Consider the following 24,528-nt stretch of genomic DNA (forward strand, 5'->3'; position numbering starts at 1 on the left):
AATCAAAATCACAAAAATATGACAAGAGTAAAAAATTAGGTTATATTAACGGAAGCTGTACATACGTATCATTATCAACAGTTTTTCACAACAAAACGTGGATCAACAAAATTCCAAACAAAAGAGGTTATGTGTTAGGCTTTGCGTGTTTGTGATTGGTTTACTGATTTTAGTTTAATCAGTGATACCAACACAATGTATTTAGCATGAATTTTTCCAGAAGTTTTCCCCAAGCGATTTCACGTTTTTTCGTCAATTGAAATCTAAACAGCAGGTTACAAATTTAAATACATAAATAAAAAATACGACAAGCTTTAGTTATTAATATTCAGTAAGTATTTTAAAAACAGATTAAAAAAACTTTCAGTACAACATATTTGGCGCCCTCTATCCACAAACATTCACTTTGCTCACTAGTGAGAAAATATTATTTTCTCATTAGTGATTCAATTGTCATCTTTGCTAACTATGGTACAAGAACTATTGTTAAGACGAGGATTCGGAAGTAGCAATTACTCGATATTTTTGGAGATCTTTTCGCTAAAAACATAGGACCAGCCACGAGGAGAAATTTCGTGGGGCTCTATTATTTTTGAGTGAAGAACTATAAACGTGGAGTGACTAAATGTCTTGTTTGGAGCCTGTCGATCCTAATTTAGCACTTTTGACCACCACTTCATTAAATTAAGCCTCCTGAATCAGCTCCCCGTGGCGGTGTAAATATAGGGTGGTGACAAAATGTTGATTCACCGAGTATTTATATTGGCCACTTTGCGTTCGCAGGAGCCACTCCCCGTGATTAATTCCTCCTAATTTTACAATATTTCGTCGGCGTTCAAACAAGACCGGTCCGAATTAATTAAATCGTGCAAATATTGACCGAAGACAGTGAGCAGTACCGCATTTATGTCTTTTTTCCTCCATAAGCGGAGCCATCATCCGATTGGATTTACAACCGGCGTCGCCATTGTATAACTTTTTCATTTACAATTTATTGAGCTATCAAAATTTACCATCAGCGACAGATGCGATTCCATTCCGAATGTTGGAAATATAGAACGGACCGGTGCTTTTAAATCAGTTTTTTTTCCTTATGCTTCCCCGTCTTCGGATGTCGATCGAGATCGGACCAGATCCTGGGAGCGTTTCGCAACACTCGCCCGCCCAATTATCCGTGCAATAATTTTTTCCTGCTGGGACGGTCGCCGCAGGAGTTCCACACGATCCCGCCGGACTGTTTGCCAATCGGCCCACATTTGCATCGGTAGCTTAATAGTTCTTTCTTCCGAGACTTTCAGTTTTGCGCGGAAAAAGAAAAAAGCGGCGTCAATCAAATTGCGATTGTTGCCCAGAAAAAAATCGACAAGGATTAGAGCGTTCGTTGGATTGACGTGGCGGTTAATTAATATTTTTTGTTGTAATCATGTTTTGAGTGTGGGGCCAGGTTTTTGGGTGGATTAAGCCGCGCAAGATTTAAAGAGCCGAGACGAGGCAAGGATTTGTCGAATTGAGTCATTAATGTGAAATATTATGTCTCCAATTTAGAGAAGCAACTCTAGCGGAAACGCTAATGGGGCAATTATTCCCAAAATCCAAATTAGCGGTAAAAGACGGTAAAAGTTGTAGTTGCGTTTGTGCTAACTGTCGTTTACGAAGTTGGCTGTGTGAACACTGAGGTCATTATGCACATCATGCTTATTTGTGCATTTGAATATGTACAAAAGATTTATGAGTACGTGTTTAATTTATGAATCATAATTTGGTAGTCGTAATTATGGTGAAAATGGTGAAAAAAACAGGTACAATATAATAATTTGTTTAATAATATATATATACTTGAAAAAAAAATTACGAAAACTGACTGACTGTTTCGTCTTTTGTTCAGCAAAGGGTACATAAGTTCGCGTAAATATTTTTATTTCAAATAAATTGTTTCACAATAACTCGTTTAGAAATATCAGAATATTTCAAATAGTGACATTCATATTGTTGCAATACCATTGTACCTAATATAATAACAATATTTACTAAGACTTCTCCCTCATTATTTATCATTACACTTAGCTAAGATTTTTTTTTAATTAAAACTAAATAGTTTAGACAGAAATAAAATGCATCCACGTTGTTTTGGCATAATAGGAAGTCATGGAAATTTTGCATTTAATTTGGTAGTAAAACTGTCTGTTGACTTAGGTTATATTTTTCTAAATTTGAGGTTATAAATAGCGTCAATGTCTAGTGCATTGTAGTCAGTTTTACTAGTTTACAATAGAAGAATCGTCAGACATCGCAGGAAATTCAACAACATTTCGATAGGTTCGCATATCAGGCACTTTAGTGATGGAAATCAGTGTGTCCAACGTTAAAAAAATAAATCATGCCCCCCCATTATACCAAAATGACGTGAACGATGTTTAGACATTTTTGTTACCATTTTTTTTTCTGCAGTAACTCAAAATTCATTTTTATATCGGGCTTTCAAATAAATATATATTTAGAGTAGGCGTAGGCGACATTCTAATTCTGTTAACAGTGTAAAGTAATTTTTGTAGGTAATCAATTAATCTCTGGAGTTACACAGGTTACATATAAGCTTTTTCCCAATTTCATATTGTCATATTCCGTGGAGGGGGAATAGGGAGAATGCACTACAAAAATTAAAAATATTTTCCAACCTAATTTTATTTCGTTAAAATGTCAGCCGTTTCTTGTGTCATTTTTTACGTTGGAAAAATGTTGCCAACAATTGAATTTCCATAGGTTGCTCTAAATATAAATTTACATATTTGAAGGCCCGTTATTACATATGTATGTACAGTGAGCGGCAAAAGTATGGAATAAATTAAACAATTTTTTTTTCAAAAAAATCTTTGGACAGGTAAATTTTAGTTTATAAAAAATACATATTTTAATACAAAATTAAATTCCAAGCAGTCACTTGTTTTCGAGTTATGACGTCATCGATAGTTTTTTAAATGGAAACCCCCTATTTTTTTTTATTCTGATAGCCCTTTTAATTGTCTAAAAGCGAGTATAAAAATTTTATTACCTTACATAAGAAAATTTTTGAGAAAAACAAATGACTGCTTGGAATTTTCTTTGGTAGTAAAACATGTATTTTCATGAATTAAAATTGACCTGTGCAAAGATTTTTTCGAAAAAGATTTTGTTTAATTTTTAAGGAATTTATTCCATACTTTTGCTGCTCACTGTACCTATATCCTTTTGCTCTTTTTTTCATCATTTTTTTGTCTATGGCTGCTTAAATCCTTCCAGTATTTGTTTTCTCTAATATGATCTATAGCTTTTGGTACGGATAAATAATAAATATGTAATATTTTGTGTTTTAATTTTGTTAAAATTTTATAAAGCTCAAAATGAAAACGGTAAAAGAACAGTAAACAGACCAATCCGTTTGTTTCAAATTTTGTCGAAGAGGTGCCAAGCAATTACTTTAAAACATTTTTTGTTTTGAATTCACTTCCTGAAAGGATAAAGTTTGTCTCAAAGTTGTTTCACCATAAATCAATCTTCACACTTTACGACCTGCCACAAATGAAACTGCTCTGATATAAAATCAGAGTATAAATAAATACATTTATAATTATAACCCATTTGCCAATTATCTAAATCTTCTCCGACAAGCTTCTTATAAATTACAAATCTCAGCTTTCAAGACAAGAAGAGCGATCACCTCACTCCCTAATTTACAAATTAATTCACCGCCTAATTCTTTTTGTGTTGAAAGCTCCCGAAATGTGCAAAAGTTTCGTGCGCTTTGCACATGTTCTCTTGTGATTTATCATTATTTGAGGCGAGAAAGCGGCTCCAGTGTGCAGCCCGACTCGATGATGCTTTTGATGGCCAATCAATAATTAATACGGCGTTTAAAGAGAAATATTAGTATCCCGTAACAAATAAGTGCTTTTCGGCCGGAAACAATTATTCTCGATCAAATTAAATTTCTCATTGCCTCGGGATGACTATTGATTGGTGAGTGCTGGTAAGTAATTGGTTCTTCTTGGCGAGATCATCATCGACTAGAATATGCATTAGCAAAAACAACTTTTTCTCGGGACCCGTTAGCTTAAATTAATTACGGACTTGACAACGTTTTAGCCGACGGTTTTGTTCCCTAATTAACGCATCATTTTTTGATCGCTGCCATTGATCCTTTTCCGTTGTTGCAGAGCCGTGGTTTGCCTATACCTTATCCTGTGATATCTGGACCGAGTGCATATATCGATCCCGAAGAGGTAAGTCCCATCTTATTGTTTCTCTTGTACACGCGTCGAAACATGCTCCCACTGGAAACTTACCCACCTACATGGAGGAGTGTGGGTTTGAACATTTTTTTTAATGGGGATTAATGTGAATCACGCGTGCCTGTTGCCAACATAATCGACGGATTGTATACAAAGTGGATCAAATAAATCAACAACCCAAACCTGAATTATTCAACAATTAATTCCTCTCGGCTGTCCGAATAAATCATATTCGATTTTTTTGTTGGTCGAGACACTCTGTATACGAAAACAAATCCTGCAAATTTAATTTGTTGTTGGTCGTTCGTCAACCTTGCCGAAATTTATGCAATACAAAATTTATTTAAATTTGTAGCGATTACTGCTCTTTAATAACAGTTGTCCAGCTTTTGATTCGGTGTTGTGCGTGCAACCCATAATTAGGTAAAGTGTTGTTGACCGATTTGATGGCTCCAGTCCTTGACTTTCAGTTGAAATCCAAATGGATTTTATGCTTTACGTAATTTCGTTCGTTCAGTCCTAATTGCTAATTTAAAGTTTTTAGAATTAAACGAATATCAAGCGCGGCTGGTAATTTACAAAGATTAAAAAACATTAAGCCGGGCCGTGTTCATTAAGGCCAATTGGCGCGTCACCTTTTTTAGTTTTGTTCTTGGAGCGATTTCGATAAATCGACACTGAATTGCCCATTTAAAATCGACCGGAGTCTAAGGCCAAACGTAATTTTCTAAATTTTTATCATCTCACGTTCAGACTCGTTTCGTAATTTTCTGGCTATTGCCACAAAAAATATATAGCTTCCCTTTAAATTTACATATCCAGCAGGGAATAATATTTTAAACTTGTCCCTTTACTACCTTGTAAATCCTAAAAATATCAATTTTGACATCTAGTGCAAGTCCCTAAAAAGTTGTTTTAAAGCGTAATTCATGCTTTTTCAATTCATTATTATATTATTATCATAATAATTTCTCCAACGTGTGAGTAAATACTTTATTAAATATTTAAGTGGTTACGTAGAAACTTTCACACGTTTCCGACGTAACATAAATAAAAATGGTCATTTTTTAACATAACTTGTCTGTTTTTCAGCACATTCTTTAGCAAGCTTAATTGACGTTTCCCTATCTTTCAAAATTATCATAAGATAAAATTTCAACGAAACTGCTGGTTGCAGAAGTCGATTGCAATCAAATCTGGGTTGTATCGCGTGTGATTTACAACTTATTCTCGAAATGAACTGAACATAATAAAATGGACTGAATACTCTTTATTGAAATTTCAAAAGCTCTTTTGTTCCTTTCTTTATTTTATCTGAGGGCTTTGATCCGACGAACGACATTTGTGGTATTCTAAGTCATAGTTTGACAACTTATAGATCCAGATTTGGCTTTTTGAAAACCTGTCTCGATAAAAAATGTATCAAATGTAGCTATCACCAAAATAGTTATTTACAGTAAGAATCAGAAAGGCAAAGCTTTCGTTCACGCGGATTGCGTGTCCGTCCACGAAGCGGAGCTGCAGTTCAAGTGAACGAAAGCGGCCTTACTCTCGAGTGCTGTATTTGGTTTTGTTCGATACCTCTTTAAAAAGTGAGTCTGTAATTTTGTATTCAAAATTTTAAATAAAAATCACATTTTTGGACGGATCTGTTGCTATGGAAAAAATACAATACTACAAAATAAACAAAGTCTGTAACATCAATAAAGTGGTTGTAGAAATTGTGGAAGTGGATGATGAAGAGTTATGATGTCCTGGAAGAGGAAAGTGCCGCGAGATACCTGTCGCCTAAAAATCAAAATTACGTTATCAAAAAGAATTGGAAAAATTTACGAGTGAATGAAAACCAGTGAGTGAAAGACAGTGAGCGAAAGTGAAGTGAACGAAAGAGAAACCTTCGCCCACTGGTTACTATGGATACAATATCACTTTCTAGGGAGGTATCGAACAAAGACATGTTGCAGCATATTGTACAAAGCAGCCCGATTTCGATCTGGTTTCTTAATTTCTTTCTTTCTTCTTTGGTTAACACCGGGCTGTTTTTGTTTTTGTCAAGCGCAGCCAGCAATAGGTGTAAAACTGTGAAAACGGCGTTTTTGTGCGAATTAGCGGTTTCCGCCGTGATTTTTCCGCTCTCGGTCCCCCGTTATTCCTGCGGTTTTCCTGCGGCCCGACTTTGCAGGTGTGCGATCCTCGAAAATGGTCATCAGCGCTCCGGTGCGGACCTAATTACCTCCATTTAATATTAGAGTTCTCGTCCCATGATGGATGCGGTGGAAGAAGTATATTTATTTCGTCACGTGTATCACTGTCAGGGTGCGGCGGTCATCATCGCGAAACTTTGCAGGGACTTGATTACGCCTCTTCATTATCCAGATGCATTAGCGGTTGATGTTATTAACCCAATTCGACTTATGTAAATCGGACCGTGACGTATTCATTAGAGTTTTTTTTTGCGCCGCTTCCACCTGGCAACGCCAGATAATAGAAGGAAGAGAGACGACGAAGAAAAAAATCGGAGTGTGGCTTTTTCGACGGCGGATTTTGATTGATTGGAGGTCAAGAGTTTGGGTGGGCCCAAAGCGCTCGGAGCTTTGCCGTGGCAATGTCAAGAATCTTTCAGGCGTGTGTTATTGATATTCACGTGTCATGTGGGATTCTAGTGAAAAATCTTTAACGTTTATTATTCAGTCCCTCCATTCAATACGTTTTTTCAATTTGGGATTAGGACGCCATTGTGCTGTGAAGGCGCGGGGGCCCCGAAGAGACAACACTGATATTTTAAACAATCAGGAGGCAAATATAATAAATATGTAAAGCGAAAAAAAAAGCTTTAGGTCTAGAGAATTTAAGTGTTAATTGAGGACACAATTTTTTTATGAAACGCTTTGTGCTTTGGTTTGATATATTTTTTTTTTAATTGTCCGTGATGGTGAAGCAACCGTGTCTGATTGAAATAAATCCGGGGCTGGCCATTTTTGCTCCGGGATTAGAACATAATAATGAATGATGGCGTTAGTTTTTAGCGTCGAACCTTTTACTCCGGACCATCACTCGTGAATATTCCGGTCGTGGGTTCTCCCCCTTGGTGGAGATCGAGAATGAATGAAGCAATCTCGCCTCGACCGGCGATATTATATTCTGCAGACTGTTTTCGAGGTCAGTAAGGGGTTAGTTAGGGTGACAAAAAGGCTCACTCACGGAAACGGTCTTCCAGGAGGCGACCGTCCTCTGAGATATTACTATCAAATTTAAGGGGTCGTCCCGGACCACCTTCTCCCTTAAAAAATCGTCGGCCGACGGTGAAGCTGTCACATGTCCGAAAATCGTGCTTTATGCTAGATAACTTGTAATTTCGCCGAGTCGATATATCAGAATGGAACCATTGCACACATAAATCACTGTCTCTCCACCCATATGTCGGTTTTTCTAAGCGATGATAAAACTTTCTCTCCCTTCAACTTTCGACGTGTGCTGCACAATTCGGGAACAAGGAAAAAATCTACCATTGACAAGGAGATATCGCATTGTAATTGACGCTGCGGGGGCAAAAAGTAACTTAAGAAGCAGAGCTAATGTCCTTAAAGCTCTCAATGTGACCGACACAATATTGCAACACAGCTTGCAGTGCAGTCATTTTAGGGAGTAAACAGCAACATATTTTTTACAAGCAACGGATTTGGTTCTAATGAACGTACTAAAAGTCCCCAAGAATTCAGATTGTGATAGAGTCGCCATTTTGGAAAATGGCTGCCGATTTTCAGTTTTTCACTTATTACTCGTAAACCATCGCAGATAATGAATTTATGTTTGGAGAAGAAGTTTGAAGCATAAAAAAACGCACATTTTGGTATATAGAATGTGCCTGTAGATATAACCTATATTGAGATACGAGCGTTTAAATTATTTAATTATCAGCTATAATATCACAAGGGGTATGATTGTGATCGATGATATTTACGAGTGAAACCGACTTGAATGTGCTGCTCCGGTTTCACGAGGCATATCTTCGATCAATTAATCTTTATCACGAGATTATATTTGATGACAGAATGCAATGAATGAATAAAGAATTTTTAAATCCACTGACTTTTCTTTTTGATAATTGTTTTTTTCTATATTATCGCTGTGATATCATTTTAGAAGTCTTGGATTCTCTCATGGACTGTGACCTTGGAAATATCAGCGCGAAGGAGGAGCGATAAACCAATGAAAAATCTGTAAATGACCGATATGCAGATATGAGTCATAGCCCATGAGAAAATCCAACACCGCTACCATCCCATTTCAGCCAATAAAAATTGTTGTGACACTTAAATTTGCTACCAGATCTTGAAGCAATTCTGAGGATTCTCGTGGGCAATAAAATGTGATTTGGCGAACGTGAAACATCTTCGTAATAATTTATTTTTATTTATTTGTTTATTTACTTTTTGATGTGGGTTTGTGAAAATGTGTTTTGGAGAAGTGAGGAAGTTCAGCTCGCATAATGGGGTAATTTCCCGTGCGCATTTAATCAGAATTCCACCCTTTGGCCCTCGGAAATCGGCTCGAACTTCTAAATCTTTCCCGGAATCCCGAAAACAGAACTCAGCGATCATCGGTTCTATCGAGTGGAGGCGGCTTAAGGTCGACGTCAGACCGTAAAACAAGGTGGCCCATTACTCTTGTTCGGCACCCTAATTTAAATCACCCCCTAAATGTGAAAAATGAAGAAATATCTGCTGACAAGCCAACTTTCGGGCTTTCCCAGTGAAATATGATCGGCGCCGGTGGATTAGAAAACGCCGCAATAAGCGCCTCCTTAGCATAATAATGGCTTTAATTAAGAGCAAGAGAAACACGGCGCGGCGCGGCTGAAACGACGGGGCGGGGGCGGCGCGTTTTTCGCCCTGCTCCATCTTTTCAATCATCCGTTTCGCACCGAAACATAGCCATCGAATCCACTTACGGCCAACTTTTCCTTTTACCGAACTCGGAAAATTCACTTTTTTCCTAAGAACGAAATGAAAAAATATTTAATTCAAAGCGGGAGCCGGTCGCATCGGAAACTTTTATAAACTAATCTGTTCGAGTCGCAGCTTTGTCACTCGGAATCGGTTTCGGACGCGGCTTTTTACCGCAACTTGCCAACATTTATCTCCTTAGCGGCTCAACCTGGACCATCACTTCTCCAAAGCGATCCCAATAACCGCCAACCTGTTAATGGCGGCTCCTGACAGGTATTGATGCACGAGCCCTGTGCGCACTGTTTATTGAAATTTCCCTCGTTGTGTTGCAAAATATTTCGCCCTTCTTTCATTTTACGCGATCCGGCCAGTCACGCTTTTTAATGTCGGCGCTTTCTTAACAACAACGAAGCTAAGCAGCGCCGTACACGACCAGTGCTTGGATGGGTGGCCCGTTCTCCCGCAAACAATTTTTCCTTTCTGTAAACAACGAGACGGTCCCGGGGGCCCCTCCCCCTAAAAATCGAACTATTTTTAATATTCGTATTGCTCCATCTGGGCCGGAATAATAAAGGAAGTTTACTTTTTACAATGTTTGCTTGCATTTACAACTCGGGTACGTTGAACGTGATGTTTAAATTAAAAAGTACGCTCACGAGAGCGTCGCACACTTATTCCCTTGTTTTTCGGGATTCGGTTTATTTGGGAAACTTCGGTTATTTACATTCGACAACTCGTAAATTTTCGTAACGAGAAGACTTTTTACTCGGCCGATCGATCCGCGTGATTAAAATTCCTGGACAATTTCTTTGGCGCACCTGCTATAGGGAATCCCTCCGTCCATCTTATTGGGAGAACACACGGTGTGAAAGTTTTTACGGGGCGTAATTAAAAAGGAGCGTTTCGCTAATTTCGGTAATTGGTGGATATTATCGCAGGCTGCAGGATAAAATCGAGCGGGATTTTTTGCAAGGCGGGATGGTGAACCAGAAGCTGGAAGAACGTTCGTTGCTCTACATCAGCACTTAATTGGCAATTTCCCTTTTCTAGACTCGGGACATTGTTGGAATATATTCAGAGAGAACGTCGAAGCTAGTTTCTGGTATTTGTAAGTTTTTGTTGGTGCATTGTTGTGCAAGCGTTCCGTCCCGAAGAATTGATTTATGTCGGTCGTACCGTCGGTTATCTGTCATAATAGCCAGCGTCCCCCAAATTGATTGATCCGACCGCGAATAAAAACATAAGCACAGATGCAGCGACATATTTCATCGAAGACGTCTGGAAACGTGACGTACGAGATATTAATTGGATTGTTTTTTTCTGTCGCCCACAAACGAGAACCAGTGGAAAAAACGGCGTCGAGCTTTGGTGGGAAAGTTTCCGTTTTATTTTAATTATCTCAGTTTTATTGGCAATCTGTTGTTCGCGTTTTAAAAATACCCGTTCAGTACACTTGGCTATCAGTAAATTAAAAATGTTACGTTGATCAGAATGTTGACACCGGATTGGCCCGTTGCCAGGGTTTAATGCAGAATGCGTGACGGGGTCCAAATTAGAGGAACAAAGACGAATCGCCAGGTGTGTTGGTCTCGAAGTCATTGACAACGCTGCCAAGTCGTTTTTGTTGTTTCGGTTTGGAAAAAGTGGAAGAATCCGGCACAATCAATGGGCGATGTAAGTGTATTAATGTCCGTCCTTTGATAACCTCTTACGATATTGCACCTACCAGAATACTAAGTCAGTCGGACGTGAGCCGATTTGAAATTGTCACTTGCGCGAAGGTTGCCCCGAAAGGTGGTTCTGCAATCTAGTGGTTATTTTTATTTGTTTGTTTTTGAAACTGTTCACCATTCGGAGATGATCTGTGCGTTCGATTGAACCAGTCATGGAAAAAAATCGATTTTTTTTTGGGTTGCTTCGGTTTCTAAAACTGTCAACGCGTTTTGATAATCGCAAGTCATGTTTCTTGGCCGTTAATGTGGTGGACCAAAAGTAATCACGAGGTGCCAGGTCGGAACTCTAAGGTGGATGCCACAATTTTGCTCTTAAGATGAAAAGTGACTTATTTGTTGCAAATCATTAGCTGAATAATTTACTTCAGAGCGCCGTAAACTAAATTTTTTGAGCACTTAAAGAAGCCATTAGCAAAAACTTGAGACAAAAACGTTTAGTTTTCTCTTTAAATTTTTTCAAAATATGTACTTTTCCTCATACACCAACTCATTCTAAAGAACCGTTAATTTTTTTCACTGCTTCCCGATTTCTTTTCATTGTTGCTGCGACCTCTCTAGAATTGGAAGACCATTTTCCAGATAAGCAATTTTGGTAATTGTTCACTTTAACTACTTCTGGAAGTTTCGCGTTTTTTCTGGCTAGATACACTCAGGGCGTCCTCCTAGATCGTTTCCCAATGTGTGCAAATGCCTTTTTTTCTCTCTTGTTGTGTTTCAAGGTCGCGTCAAGGTCGCGGCAATGTCTTAGTATAACTAAAGGGTAAGGAAAATTCATTTGCACAAGTTTTGAATGGTGGGAAACGATCTAGGAGGACGCGCCCTGAGGCTGTCTAGCCAGAAAAAACGCGAAAATTCCAGAAGTAGTTAAAGTGAACAATTACCGCAATTTTGACTGTGGGAAAGAAATCAGATCTGTATTAATTTTGGCTGTGTTGAATCTAGAAGATATGTTGTTGTTGTGTAAGTTGATGTTTTTTGACGTTACAACAAAATTCTTCTTAATTCTGTCTTTAGTTGTCGTTGGTGAAATTTTTAGATAACTTGAGGAGGATAGACAGTAACACACCATTGTGTAGCAACTACTCTTTTGATCATGCAGAGTTATCAAATGACAACTTTTAGAGACGAATACCGTGGAGGTTTAAATTTAGTTGGCGGATTGTCACCCACAGAAATAAAACTTTGTTTCTCTCTAGGGGGATGATGTAAATGAAAAAAAAAAGAAGCGAGAAACAAATCTCCAAAACATTCTCAGTATCCTTGGATGTCACACGATAATTTTCTTCAGTAATGTCTCTTCACCAGACCAATATCTCCTTTGCTGCTAGATATTCACCTCTTTATTCTAATCCCCAAGACATTCTCAATGTCCTTGGATGTCACACAGTTGTCTTCTCGTGTAATGTTTTTCCATCACAGCAATATTTCTTTTGCTATCGGCTGCTGACTTCTTTCTTTGTTCTTCAGGGATGTCTTCCGTCTCACCAGACCATCATACATGGTTTTAGCAGAAGAACAATGTCCTCATAAATTCACCGGAAGCGATGCAACCCCGTGATTTTCATTTAAACCGATTTTAAAATACATAATTCAAAATCATCTCATGAAAATTTCTCTTCCGATTTCCACCTCTGCAGTGGCACTTTACTGAAGACTCCTGCTAACAGAACATGAGAAGGTAATCTGTTGTGGTTTAATCCGTCGAGTAACGGGTAATTCTCTTTGTTTTTGTTCCCTGAAAAATAAGAAGTCTTAGGAACCTCTTGGACATATTTATAATACTGATGAGCAGTTCTTCCGACTGAAATGTCATTAAAGAATTCCTTGGACCAGCGTTGCTAATAGCTTCTGCTCTAGCGAATACCGTGGAGTTTTATATCTTACATTCTCTAGTGATCCTCGTATTCTATATAGGTTATCTTCAATCCTTCTTCGAACAGCGACTATACTTTCTTCAATGGTAGCAGAAATTATGAATGCACCTATAAAACAACACAAAAAAAACACTGGACTCTGTTATGACTTGAGGGCTTTTCGGACTTAGACTCCGGTCAGACCCTCGGTAGAGGCCCCTTGTTAAGAGAGGTCTCCCGCGGGTGGGACACTGCCAAAGTCGAGTTCCTTCCAAAGGATGTATGGTCTGTAGCAGCATTTGGTTCCTTGTGTACGAGTCCACGAGACTAGAGAGGAAAACCTCTGAAAAAAACCTATTCCAACTACAGTCAGATCAGGGATTTGAACCCCGGACCTCTGAATTTAAACCGGGCGCGGATCTCACGCGGCCACGGTGCTCACAAACAATTTTGTCATGACATCTCTTTATTTGGACCAATTGCTCAACAACAAATCTCAAAACACTGTAACTTAATTGGCTGCGCTCGTGCATGTAAACTTCCTACTTTAGTGCATGTTGCATAAATAACGTTTCATTGTCAGAGTAAATATTGATTTTTGTAACAAATTATTCTAAGAAAAGTTTTCATAGTTCCTAATCTGCAAATTGGCTCAAATAACTCTTTGCATTTTGTATTTTGCATCAACTTTTTTGTGGGTTGCACAATTTTTTCGTGGTGCAGAACTGTACCAGTCGTCTGTATTGATTTGAACTTGGCGAGATCTCTGTCGACTTATTGAAGTTTTGATTGGCGTGACAGCTAAAAAGTTCTTAAAGCGATCGTTCGCATCAGGAATTAACATAATCTGGTCGAAATCAGACAGGTCGCTTTTCCAACTGTAAATTTGATTCTGTCTCGTGATTGTATCCCGGTCAGTCGGATTCGATAAATCCAGAAGTGGCGAGAGCGAAAGTGATGAATAATCCACCAAACCGACCGGATCTGTTCGTCGTTGCTTAGATATTTATCAAGTCGCAGTGGGAGATGAAGAAGTATTTTGCGAGGGGAGAAATTAACTAATCCCATTTTTTAATTAAAATTAGCGCAGTTTTCGTTAATTTCTTCCAGTCAGACTTAACGGGCGACTTCATTAGGAGTAATTTTAAGGGAGCTACAAAAACTTTCTTGCAGAACTATTAAGAACGGGACTCCCGGGACTTATCGGGCCGTCGATTAAATTTTTTTTGGTTTGTTTTCCAGTCGATTAATGCAACTGGAAGTTTCATTTATCGATTCCGGTTAAATATAATATTTCCTGCATAATTTAAAAATCCAAAATCAATTGTTTCGCCATCAGCAGCAAAGCAAGTGGGCATTATTTATTTACGGTCGGAACGGGAGCAATTAACTTTTAAAAGATTTTAAAAGACGTCGTGAATTTATTATTTAGGGGTGGAATCGTACATTTTTCAGGTCTTCGACTTGGGCGAATCCGACGTTTCGCATTTTTCCAGGAAACGACGACGTTATTTTCCTGGTTAGAAATTTTTCACGTTGGAAATTCGTACGTGCCCATCCGATCCGTCACAATAAAATTTGATAATGTGGGAATTGCGAGGTTTGAACGTCACACGAGATCCCTTTAAATTTGATAAATAAGGTGTCTTTTGAATCAGACATCCTCGCTGTCATTGATATGACGTACAAAGGAGCCAATGCCCCGAGCTCACCCTCGGCAACGTCCTCGCCTCCACCTTCGCCGCCATATTTTTTGGAGGGAAAAATTGGATCCGATTCGGTATAATTCGGTGTGAGAGATCCGAAATTGCTTTGTATTCATGGAAGATTTGTGTGTTTCGGAACGGTTCTTTAACCCGGTCGTAATCTTTTTTTTTCCTTGCCGAGTTCTGCATACGCTATATGGTTCTGCAACATATACAGGTACGCCCATTACGGCTTAATAGTGTTTACTTTTGAGGTCACACCGATGCTGGTAGTTCGCCACAATGGACGTTAAAGACGTGGCGTAGGCTGTAATTTAAAATGTACCGTTTCTTCTACATAACTATGGTTACAATTAGAAACAATAACTAATTATTAAACACGTGCACGGCAATGGTACATTGGCTGACATTTGATCTTTCACCTCCGGCTCCGTCCATGCTAAAAATGCGACTTGGTCCTTGCAGATGTCCACTTGAGCAAGAAAAGTGTGACAAACATTTTCTAGTCAAACTACTTCAAGTCCTGCTAGCTCGGGTTAAGGTAATAAGATTTTATTGTTGTTAAGCAAAAAAATTTCATTAATCTGATAAATCTTCAAGCCGTCGAAAATCGCTCCTTTGTGTATCTCTATAGAAACGGTTGAAGTGGCTTTTTTTTTGTAAGGAACTGAAATGTCCATAGACGGCCGAGTCAAATGACAGATAATATTTAATAATTAAAATACATTGTTTACATCATTCGGAATAGAAGGTCTTCTTGTGCTTCGCCCAGTTGTCGACCTCGACTGCGTCTCGGTCTCGCTTCTACTCCTAATGATATAATCCACTATTTTTGCATTTATCCTCTAACTGATGCCTCAGCAAGGACCAAATAAGCGTAAGACTGTAAATTGAACCAACACAAAACGTCTTCCGACAGTGCATTCTCCCCCGAATTCCATTGTACTCTTTTGCAATTATTAATAATTGCAGTTTATCGCGCAGACGACAATTTGAAAGTGTTTAACTAGTGTCTAAGGGGCGCACAATTAAATTATGTAATTGGATGGCAACTGGGAAATCTCCCCCATCCATTTATAACGTTTCCGATAAGGAGCTGTATTTATTGTAAACAGAGTGCAGACATAGCTCTGGTGCTTCCATCAAGATGAATTATCACTTTTCCTAACGACACCAGCCAGTTGCCTAGACAGCTCATCATTTTTGACGAGTATCAAAAGAGGGTCCCCGAGACGTGGCTAATCTTCGTGCGGAGTGAAGGTTTTCCGGTTGGAGGTCCGGAGTTAGATGGAAAGCGCGCCCCTCGCCTCCGCGAGGATTATTTTATCGTCGCGACGAATCTTTTTGTCTTCAATGTTAACGATATAATTACGGCGAAGAAGAAATGTGAGTTGCGATTTTTGCGCCACCGTTCGATTTTCCAATGGAAACTGTGAGGCGGCCACCGTTTCCGGATATTAAATAGAGCGAGGGAAAACATAAATCAATCAATCTCTCCCCAGTCTATTTAATATTGATAAGTCATACTTTGGAAATCTCTCTTGTATTTCCACATCCAACATAAATTAGTACTCAATGTCAATATTTGTCGTGTAGATTTTATTCGTAAATCAGGTTTTACACGGGATTGATTGATGTGCAGTGTCGACTAAAATAAAACACTTTCTGGAAGCGGGGTTGGTCGTTTGGGAAAGTGAATTTTTCTCTCTTAATTACCATAATTACCCTATCTAATCTCCGAGTGGAGTCGTTCTGTTTTTATATTATAATCCGGAGGACTGTTCACATGTCGGGGTGGTTAATTGATTAGACGGAGGGTTGGCTCGTATCGAGCGAAAAACTGTTTGTCAAATAGTCCTTCCACATCCAGTGACTCATACCGAATGCAAATCTTCAGCCTGTATGTACGAGAGGTTATTGTTCATCGAGCTTTTACCCCTTTCGCTACCGAGGGACACAGCTGTTTTAGAAGTTACTTGAAAGTTATACTGTCTTAAGAGAATGGCTGATGTTGTAAATGTGAGCCAGCGTCTCGTCTCTCTTTCGTGTAATTGTTATGGAAATATAGTGAGGTTATGTCATCTGCGCGGTAAATTCTCGGAATGGAAACAATGCTTTTCGTATAATGGAGTGTATGATGTTTTAATGCGGATGCTAATTACGGATCTAATAAATGGTTATAATCGAGTGGTTGGCATGTTTTACCGGTTCAAAAATTACAGGCTTACCATTATTGGGAAGAACAGGAGAAGTGTGAAATGTGGAGACGTGTGGGCGGAAGAAATGCGAATTTAAATCAACAAGAAATGAGGAAGAAGTTTCAAATGAAATCCTGGGCTGGGAAGGCGTTGGAAACCGTCAATTGTTGTGGTTTTTTAAAGCGTAGATTAATTAGAGCATGTTGACAGCTAACCTAAAATTTACAGCCAAAAACAATCTTTCTTTTTTTCTTTCTTTGCAATGTTTTACATTAAAAATAGAATAACTTAACGATTCCTATTTTCGAAGCAAATATCTAAGAGCACCTTTTGCTGAAAACAAACATGTTCAATTATGTTCGGATTAAACATAAACAAATGTCATTGGTGTCAAACGGCGGGAAATTCAAACTTTACACTGTTCTAAACGGTTTAATTTTTACAACGTTTACTCAGCCCAGGATTTCATTTGAACGTGCGATATTTTCTCGTGTGATAAAAATTTAATTCTTTTTTGTTTTCAATATTTTAGGTTTAGTTCCAGGTTTATATCGCCAAAAGTTCTCCGGAGCAAAACCTCTTATTCTTATTCTTATTTTTTTTTTGACCCGAGAGTGTTTGCCAAAAATTGTTCAAATTGGTTATTGCCTCTTGGGATATATTTCCTGAATTGTGAATAGTCGCTATCATTGCACGTCTAGATGTTGTCCCACAAATTCTCAATTGGATTTAAATCGGGATCATGTTTCGGCCATTTGATTTGCTTCCTAGTGAAAAGTATGATTTTTTCGAAATTGTCCTACGACAGACTAGTTCTTGACCCTCTTACGAAAAACATCTAAACATTGAAAACAATTATTTTTCCTATTTTTGCTGTAGGACCTCCAGATTGTGAGCAAAATGAAGCAATTATTCTTTCCCTTCGTTTCTAGTCTGCTCAGCTTTAACAAAATCATCATTATGATCTTCCATCATTCTTCGAACATCATCTGTATTGTCTTCTGGAACACCAGAAACTGGTTCTTCATGGAAGTGTTATTGTCAAAATCAGAACGGACCTGTCGATGACTGTTTTGGTGTAAAACCATAATAAACCATAGCTCCCCAAAATTTTGTCTTACATCTGGACACCTACTCTTGCTTCGAAAATTTGCCAAAAAATTGAGCGTGCCTTTTATTGCAACCAAATTCGCAGACAGCTAACCAACTGTAACAGTCAACGACCAAACAAAGTCCACCTCTGTGACTCCTACTGGCGTCACTCAACGATCCAGTTTAGGACCTATGTTAATTCAACTCGCTACATTTTTTGTGTGATTCGAATTTAATTATGAGTTAAGCGCTAACCAGCGGGAGATTAGATAATCCCGTGTAAAACCAGCAACGCAGACGATGTACGTGCTCCTCCACACCCACGTTTGCTTTTTTCGACCGCACCATGTCTCGGAACTAATTAGCGACGAATTCGATATCGTGTTTTTGTCGTCGGCGAAGAGGTCTCAAGTTTCACCCTTTGAAGGGCCGAAATGAATATTTTTTAATAAAGCGTCGTCGAGGGGATGTCGTATAAAGTTTGAGGAAGTTGGTCGTAAAGAATTATTACATGTCCAGAATTTCCGTCTTATCTGTAAGTTTTTTGACAAGTGAACCGGTCGTATATTAGGCGTGCGTCAGTTCGGTCGGTGGTGTGTGCGGGGATTTATGCGGTTTAATCCATCCATCAGGCTGTAAAACCAAACAGAATTGCGGGAGGTTTTCATTAATTACGGCATTGTTAGTTGTTTCACCTCTAGTATTACCGTGTGCGAGGCTGAAGGCTATTTTTAACCCTGCGTGACGCTTATTATGCAAGCTTTTGTCACAGAATTAAAGTTGTAAATAAATTATAAGGAAACACATTAGTGTGTTATTTCGAAGGAAAATTACACACATCCAGCGGCCATCGTAATGATTTCCATACCACTACTTATGTACGTGGAGTCAGTCGGGCAGATTCAATTTCCACTAAAATAACAGATATTAGGCGATCGGAGTCGTCTTTGTTGGGGTAATTGTCAAGGTCAGAGGGATTATCGGAAAAGCTCGCGCACTTCGGGGTATTCCCCTCGCGTATTTTTACCGCTGCAGGAATCTGCACTTGTCCCGACGAGTTACGTCGACGAAATTACCGGCGAGGCTCGGCGGTTTTTCAAAAGTCCATTGCTCAAGCCCTAATCTCGCTTATCTAGATTAGGAAACCCTTCAACCCTAAATCTATTTTATTACGTTAGCGCCAACGATGCACTGCAAATCCTCCCCAATCCCCACATAATAATGTGCGTTCCACTGTTTTAATTCCGCATGTTCTACCGCACCAGGGAAGTTTCCGCTTTAGCCCAAGCAGGACACCCGAAATTAGACCTCGCTTCAAATTAATTAACGGATTTTTGTGTGTCTGCACACGTTAAAATTGTTATAGTGGAGTTCGTTACTATCCAGTAAGCTTGGAGGACCCTTCTAGTACTTTTTGCGTCTTGTAGTTGGCCGCGCTGATGTAAATTTGACTGCCACATTGGCAAAATTGACACATGATCTTGTTTGAGGCTATCCAGAGCCTTTTCAGCCACACTGACGGGAATATTCGGGATGAGTACGGTGAGGATGGGTGCGGAAGGAAGGTGGTAGGTACTAAGAGGTTGATACTGACCCAGCATTCGCCTTATCTGTGATATGAGACATACCACGATGTGATGGTGTGGGGAAACCTCCGAAAAAAACCCACAACTGGTCAGGCAGCACCGGGGTTAGAACCCGGGACCTTCCGAATGTAAAGTGGCGCGCTAGGCGCTTGGCCACAGTACTCGGTTGGGAGCCGGGATTACCTCACAATCTTTTATGCATTTGGTTGTCCCACCCGAACCTGGTTCGGTGCTCAGGAATTATACAATGGTATCTGCCAGAGATTTTAACACATTAATGGTACTCACATCATAACGCTGGTTGCTTTTCATTAAAAAGCAACTCAGAATGATCAAATGACCAGCACACTGTCCCGATTTCACTCCATTTGAGAATTTGTGGGACGTGGCAGATGATCGAGTACAGTGATTGAGACTGTTCGAAGTTCAAGAAATCCCATATCCTAAACTTGATCAACATTATTATTTCGAACCAAAACCAAAATATTTAAAAATTTACAAAACCAGACCCGTTCAGCGAAACCGCGCCAGGGATTTACTGTTTTAACTCCGACAAGATGAAACGTAAATTATCCTTCACCGTAAACCCGTGTCATTTTTATGATGGTTTTTATTTATTAAGCGAGTCTTGTGAAACTCAAGACAACGACATTAGAATATCCCATTTGATGGTTAATAAGAATCCGGAAACGTCTCACATTTCCCAATCGAGACGCAATATTGATTCTTGCGGATATTAAAAATATCTCCGACTCTTGTTGTTTATTTTTTCGTCTCTTTTTTATTGTGTTCTCGTGCTAAATTTGTTTCCAACTTTTCTAAATTGATGGCAGGAGATGTGTGGCAAATGCCTCTCGGATTCTCGTTATTGCCTTCTTTATATCCACCTGTTTCTCTTCTTTATGTCCTCTTTGCGTTGAGAGGATTGCAATTTAACATAATTACTTAATTTCCACTCGTCATGGAAATTTATTTGAACAAGACACCAACGTAAACACCAGCGACCACAAAAACTCTTCCAATCGTAAAAATTACCAAAACTCGGACCCTAATTGCCCATTAAACGTACAACGTTCTTAAATAAATGCGTTTTTAAGTAAGCAATAAATTCGGTCGCGGAAAAAATATCGTCACAGAAAAATTTGCAACATCAGGATTTTTATTATGTTTTTGGAAATGTGGAGCTAAGACTCCTCTAAAGATGATAATATTTCTCTTCTCGATCGTTTCAATTTTTTAAACTGTGTAGATTCGCTTTTTTGGGCCTTTATCGCGGTCCGCTGCAAACCTGCGGTTTCCCTCAATCTTTGATCTTGGCAATTTCCTGAATTTAATAGGAACATCTCGTTTTTGGGGTCAGCGCACTTTATTTCCCGCGAAACTAGTAAGTTTTCAGGGACATCTCCCTAATTAATACTGACATCTGATCGATAATCCGGGGCGACCTTCCGGGGGTTAAGTCCGGCCAATTATTTATGCAAGATCGATGGAACACCAATCGAAGAAGATTTCCACGAACAATTGTAATATTTATCTTCATTCGTGTGCATAAAATTAATTTCGCGCGACTCTTATCTCGCCGAGTTGCACGTTTCCCGTTGGATGAATGTTAATTGCGAATAATTTACCATTGTTGTTTAAACAAAAAGCGGCCAATTATTTATAATTTAGGACTTCTGTTCTGTTGTTGCGAACCTCTCGACTGTGGTGATTACTGCAGACGTTCGTTTTACAACACCGCCATCAGATTAAGAAAATGAAGATATTTTCTGGTCTTATCGTTTCGTGCCGTTCGGTAAACGCAACGCTCGTTACGCATTTCCGATCAGATCGGCGCTAATTAGCGGCCGATCTGCAAAATCCGGAACAACAGTCTTTTGTTTGCTTTGTACAGTTTCAATCCTGTTAACCGTTCAGGACTAAGCGCACCACTAAATACATATCTGATTCGAACAGGTTACGTCAGAGCTTTCGGGAGTTATTGAATTATTAGATGAGGCCAACCAATCCCACTTCAAGGGGACGCAGTTCCCCCGGGAAAGGATTGAGGTTTCATGTTTATATTATAATTTAAGCCGTTCAATTCCTGCTTTGAATTTGTAAGTTTTTCGACTGAGGTGAGAAATGATCGTTTCGCATAATGGAGTGGAAAAGTTTTGTTTCCAAAGGAAACAAGCTCGCTCTCGGAGCAATCAAGACCGGAATTTTCGCAAAATAGAAGACTTTGCTAATAGAATTTTAATGGCGGTGGAGCAAATCAAGAACGTCCGTGTTTCGTCGGCAATTGCAAAATTAGTTTGGAAGTACATCGTAAATAAATAGGAATGGTTGTAAAACGAATGAGTTACGCGTTGGGAGATTTATCTGCTTGAGTCGCTTCCAAAACTCAAAATTTTATTGCTTTTGGAAATCGAATACAAATGCATTTTATGGGTGGTCAGGAAAAGTTTTGCAAGAGGAAGAAAACGATCGTCAAATGCGTTCTCGTGAAGCTACCACCGATTGAATCGTAAAAGCTCCAGAGGCGACGACATTCTTCGGCGATTTGTGTGCGCTCTCCAGAACACACAAAATCCATTTCTTCCACATTTCTTTCGTCATCGTGAACGAGGAGTTTTAAATGTTGCTGTTTCATCCCCATAACCATTAATTACTGCGCAGTTAATCGAGTCGAGCATCCGTATTACATTAAGGCCGAAATTTCCCCTCGAAATATTTTTTTCTTGCATCTCACAAGACTCGTCCATTAGTTACGATTAATTTAACAACACTAAAACATGAACAATGGGCATGGTAAACGGTGGACCGACCACGACTTTTACTTCTACTTCTGGAACCCACTGAGCTTTCGTCGCCTCCTGAAGCAATTTTGACGTAACCAAGATTTCAATCGGTTCCGTTTCTGGTGGAATCCGGTGCACTTGCTTCAAATCTGGCAGTCAAAATAACTCGTTTGAGACTTTGCAGGTGTTATTGTTATTATGGTTCGGACAAGTCGGTAAAAAAGTCCTACATTCCGGAGATTTTTTGCTAAAATTGATACCGCCAGGACTGGTAACAGCTATCGGTGATGATTTTACTTTCGTTTTGCTATTTTTGGCCATGGTTTAACCGGCTCGTGATTCAGAACGTTCGTGTCCTTTTTACATTTTACATTTCTTTTATCTGTTCGGCCGTAATGTATTCCCCAAACATTTGCATAATTTTAAATAACTGAATTCTATTAAAGTTTGTAAACAAGCGTACGACTTATACTGCCCACATTCTGGTGTGGTACTTTGGTAACATTTGCTTAACATTGTACGTGCATAAATATTGGTATTGGCAATTATGATATTTGCAGATGATAGTCGTGTTTGGTGGCTCAATATTTTCTTTGACTACACACATCCGATACAGATTCCTCAGTTAAAAACAATAAATAACGGAAGAGTGCTTCCTGGTTGATTTCGACTTGAGGAAGGTTTAGTTTGGCTGCTTGTCAAAAGATTTCGAAAATATGCATCGTGCATCTTGTCCAGGATTGTTTTCGTCTTCACTCAAATGTTAAAATAAATTTTTGGCTCAGTTATTTTCATCAAAAACAAATGAGACTGATTTGTTTGTGTGTTGTTGGTTCCTGCAATTTAAATGAATTAATACATCGCACAAATTTGATAGTAAAAGATTATTTCCCACGGGCCGTGTCTTCGTGAGATATTGCAGAACACATGTGCCAAGGTGGTCTGAAATATTTATTTGAAAAAAACTGAAATCTTTGAAGATTCCAAAGTGAATCCAAATCTTTTGAAAAACAGATAGTTGAGCTTGGTGGAAATTTTACGGACTATCTTTAGTTCAACAATAGAAGAATCACTGTAATGTGATGTTACATCACGATTATTAAATTACAAAATCTTTTTGAAAAGAGTCTTTTCCATGATCATCGAGTTTCAGTGGTCATTGCTCACTGAAAATAGTGAGCAAAGATGGCAATGGACTCACTAGTGAGGAAAAAATATTCTCTCACTAGTGAGTAAAGTGTAATGTTTTGCGAGTTTGTCGATAGAGGGCGCCAAATATGTTGTAGTGAGAGTTTTTTAAATCTGTTTTTAAAATACTTTCTGAATATTAATAACTAAAGCTTGTCTTATTTTTGACTTATTAAAATTTTTAAACTGTTATTTATATTAAAATTGACGGAAAATTCAATTCGTACGTACGGTTGGGGTCCTCGCCTTTGGCTCAGACGCCCAACTTCCGTACTCGTGATTAAACGCACTACTTTGCTCGCTTGTATTGAAAATAGCTATTTCTCAATTCAGAATAGTTCTACATTCAACTAGAGAGCGTTCAAAAAAATATGTGGGCGTGGCGCTTGCTTTTGCTGTCAGCTGTCAAAACAAGATCTCAAACGTCATCAGTGACAGTTTGTCGCGAAGTATGATTTAGGCTTGAAAGAGATACTCTAGAGCTGAAATGTTTGCCGCAAACTAGGCCGCTCCGAAGAAAAATGAAAATTTCAATCGACTATCCATTAAGAACGTACAGTCGAGAGCAATTCCGTCAGTCCACTTGTGGTAGAAAAGTGGCCGAACAAGTAGGACAGCTAACAGGTTCTGCACATTTTGCGCCCATCAACGAGACAAAATCGTGTTACAAATTTCTTCAAGTGGTAATCGCCACTTCCCGATCTGACTCCTATTTAAATCGTCGCGGGAAATCTGGTCGGCGTGTTGACACAACGAATCCTGTCGCGCAGTGTAATGAAACAAAGTACAGGATGATTATGTAATGAAACGATATCATTTTGTTCGGTGAGCTCATAAATATGTAATTAGTAATTTGTCGCTAGGTTATCCCAACAACCGTTGACTACTCAGTCAGCTGATGGAAAATCTTGTATTTAATGACGGTGCTAAGTGCGAGGCAACTCTCACTGCTCATTTACACCATCTAACAATTTTTTCATAAGTGAAAAGTAAAGTAAAAATTGTGAAAATAGTGCCGTAATGTGATACTATTTCAATGTGGCGTTAAAGAAATGAATTTTGATGTTGATGATTTTTCGAGAAAAAATATAATATGAATTCATGCGTTAAGTCTCTTTTCACTCATGTGATTGTCGCACTCGCCTATAGCTCGTGGGCAAAAAAAATGAAAAAGT

At 38.8% G+C, this 24,528-nt stretch overlaps 1 protein-coding gene across 2 annotated transcripts in view; it reads left to right on the forward strand.

Moving 5' to 3' along the window:
• Nucleotides 1–24,528, forward strand: part of Sesn (Sestrin) — a 291,235-nt gene that overhangs the window by 59,789 nt on the left and 206,918 nt on the right. For both annotated transcript variants that reach the window (XM_069061994.1, XM_069061995.1), the window contains exon 3: nucleotides 4,191–4,256. In XM_069061994.1, coding sequence (XP_068918095.1) covers nucleotides 4,191–4,256 — 66 coding nt within the window. The remainder of the gene's footprint in view (nucleotides 1–4,190; nucleotides 4,257–24,528) is intronic.

This window comes from Tenebrio molitor, chromosome 1 (genome assembly GCF_963966145.1).
Source record: "Tenebrio molitor chromosome 1, icTenMoli1.1, whole genome shotgun sequence".
Classification (NCBI taxonomy): Eukaryota; Metazoa; Arthropoda; class Insecta; order Coleoptera; family Tenebrionidae; genus Tenebrio; species Tenebrio molitor.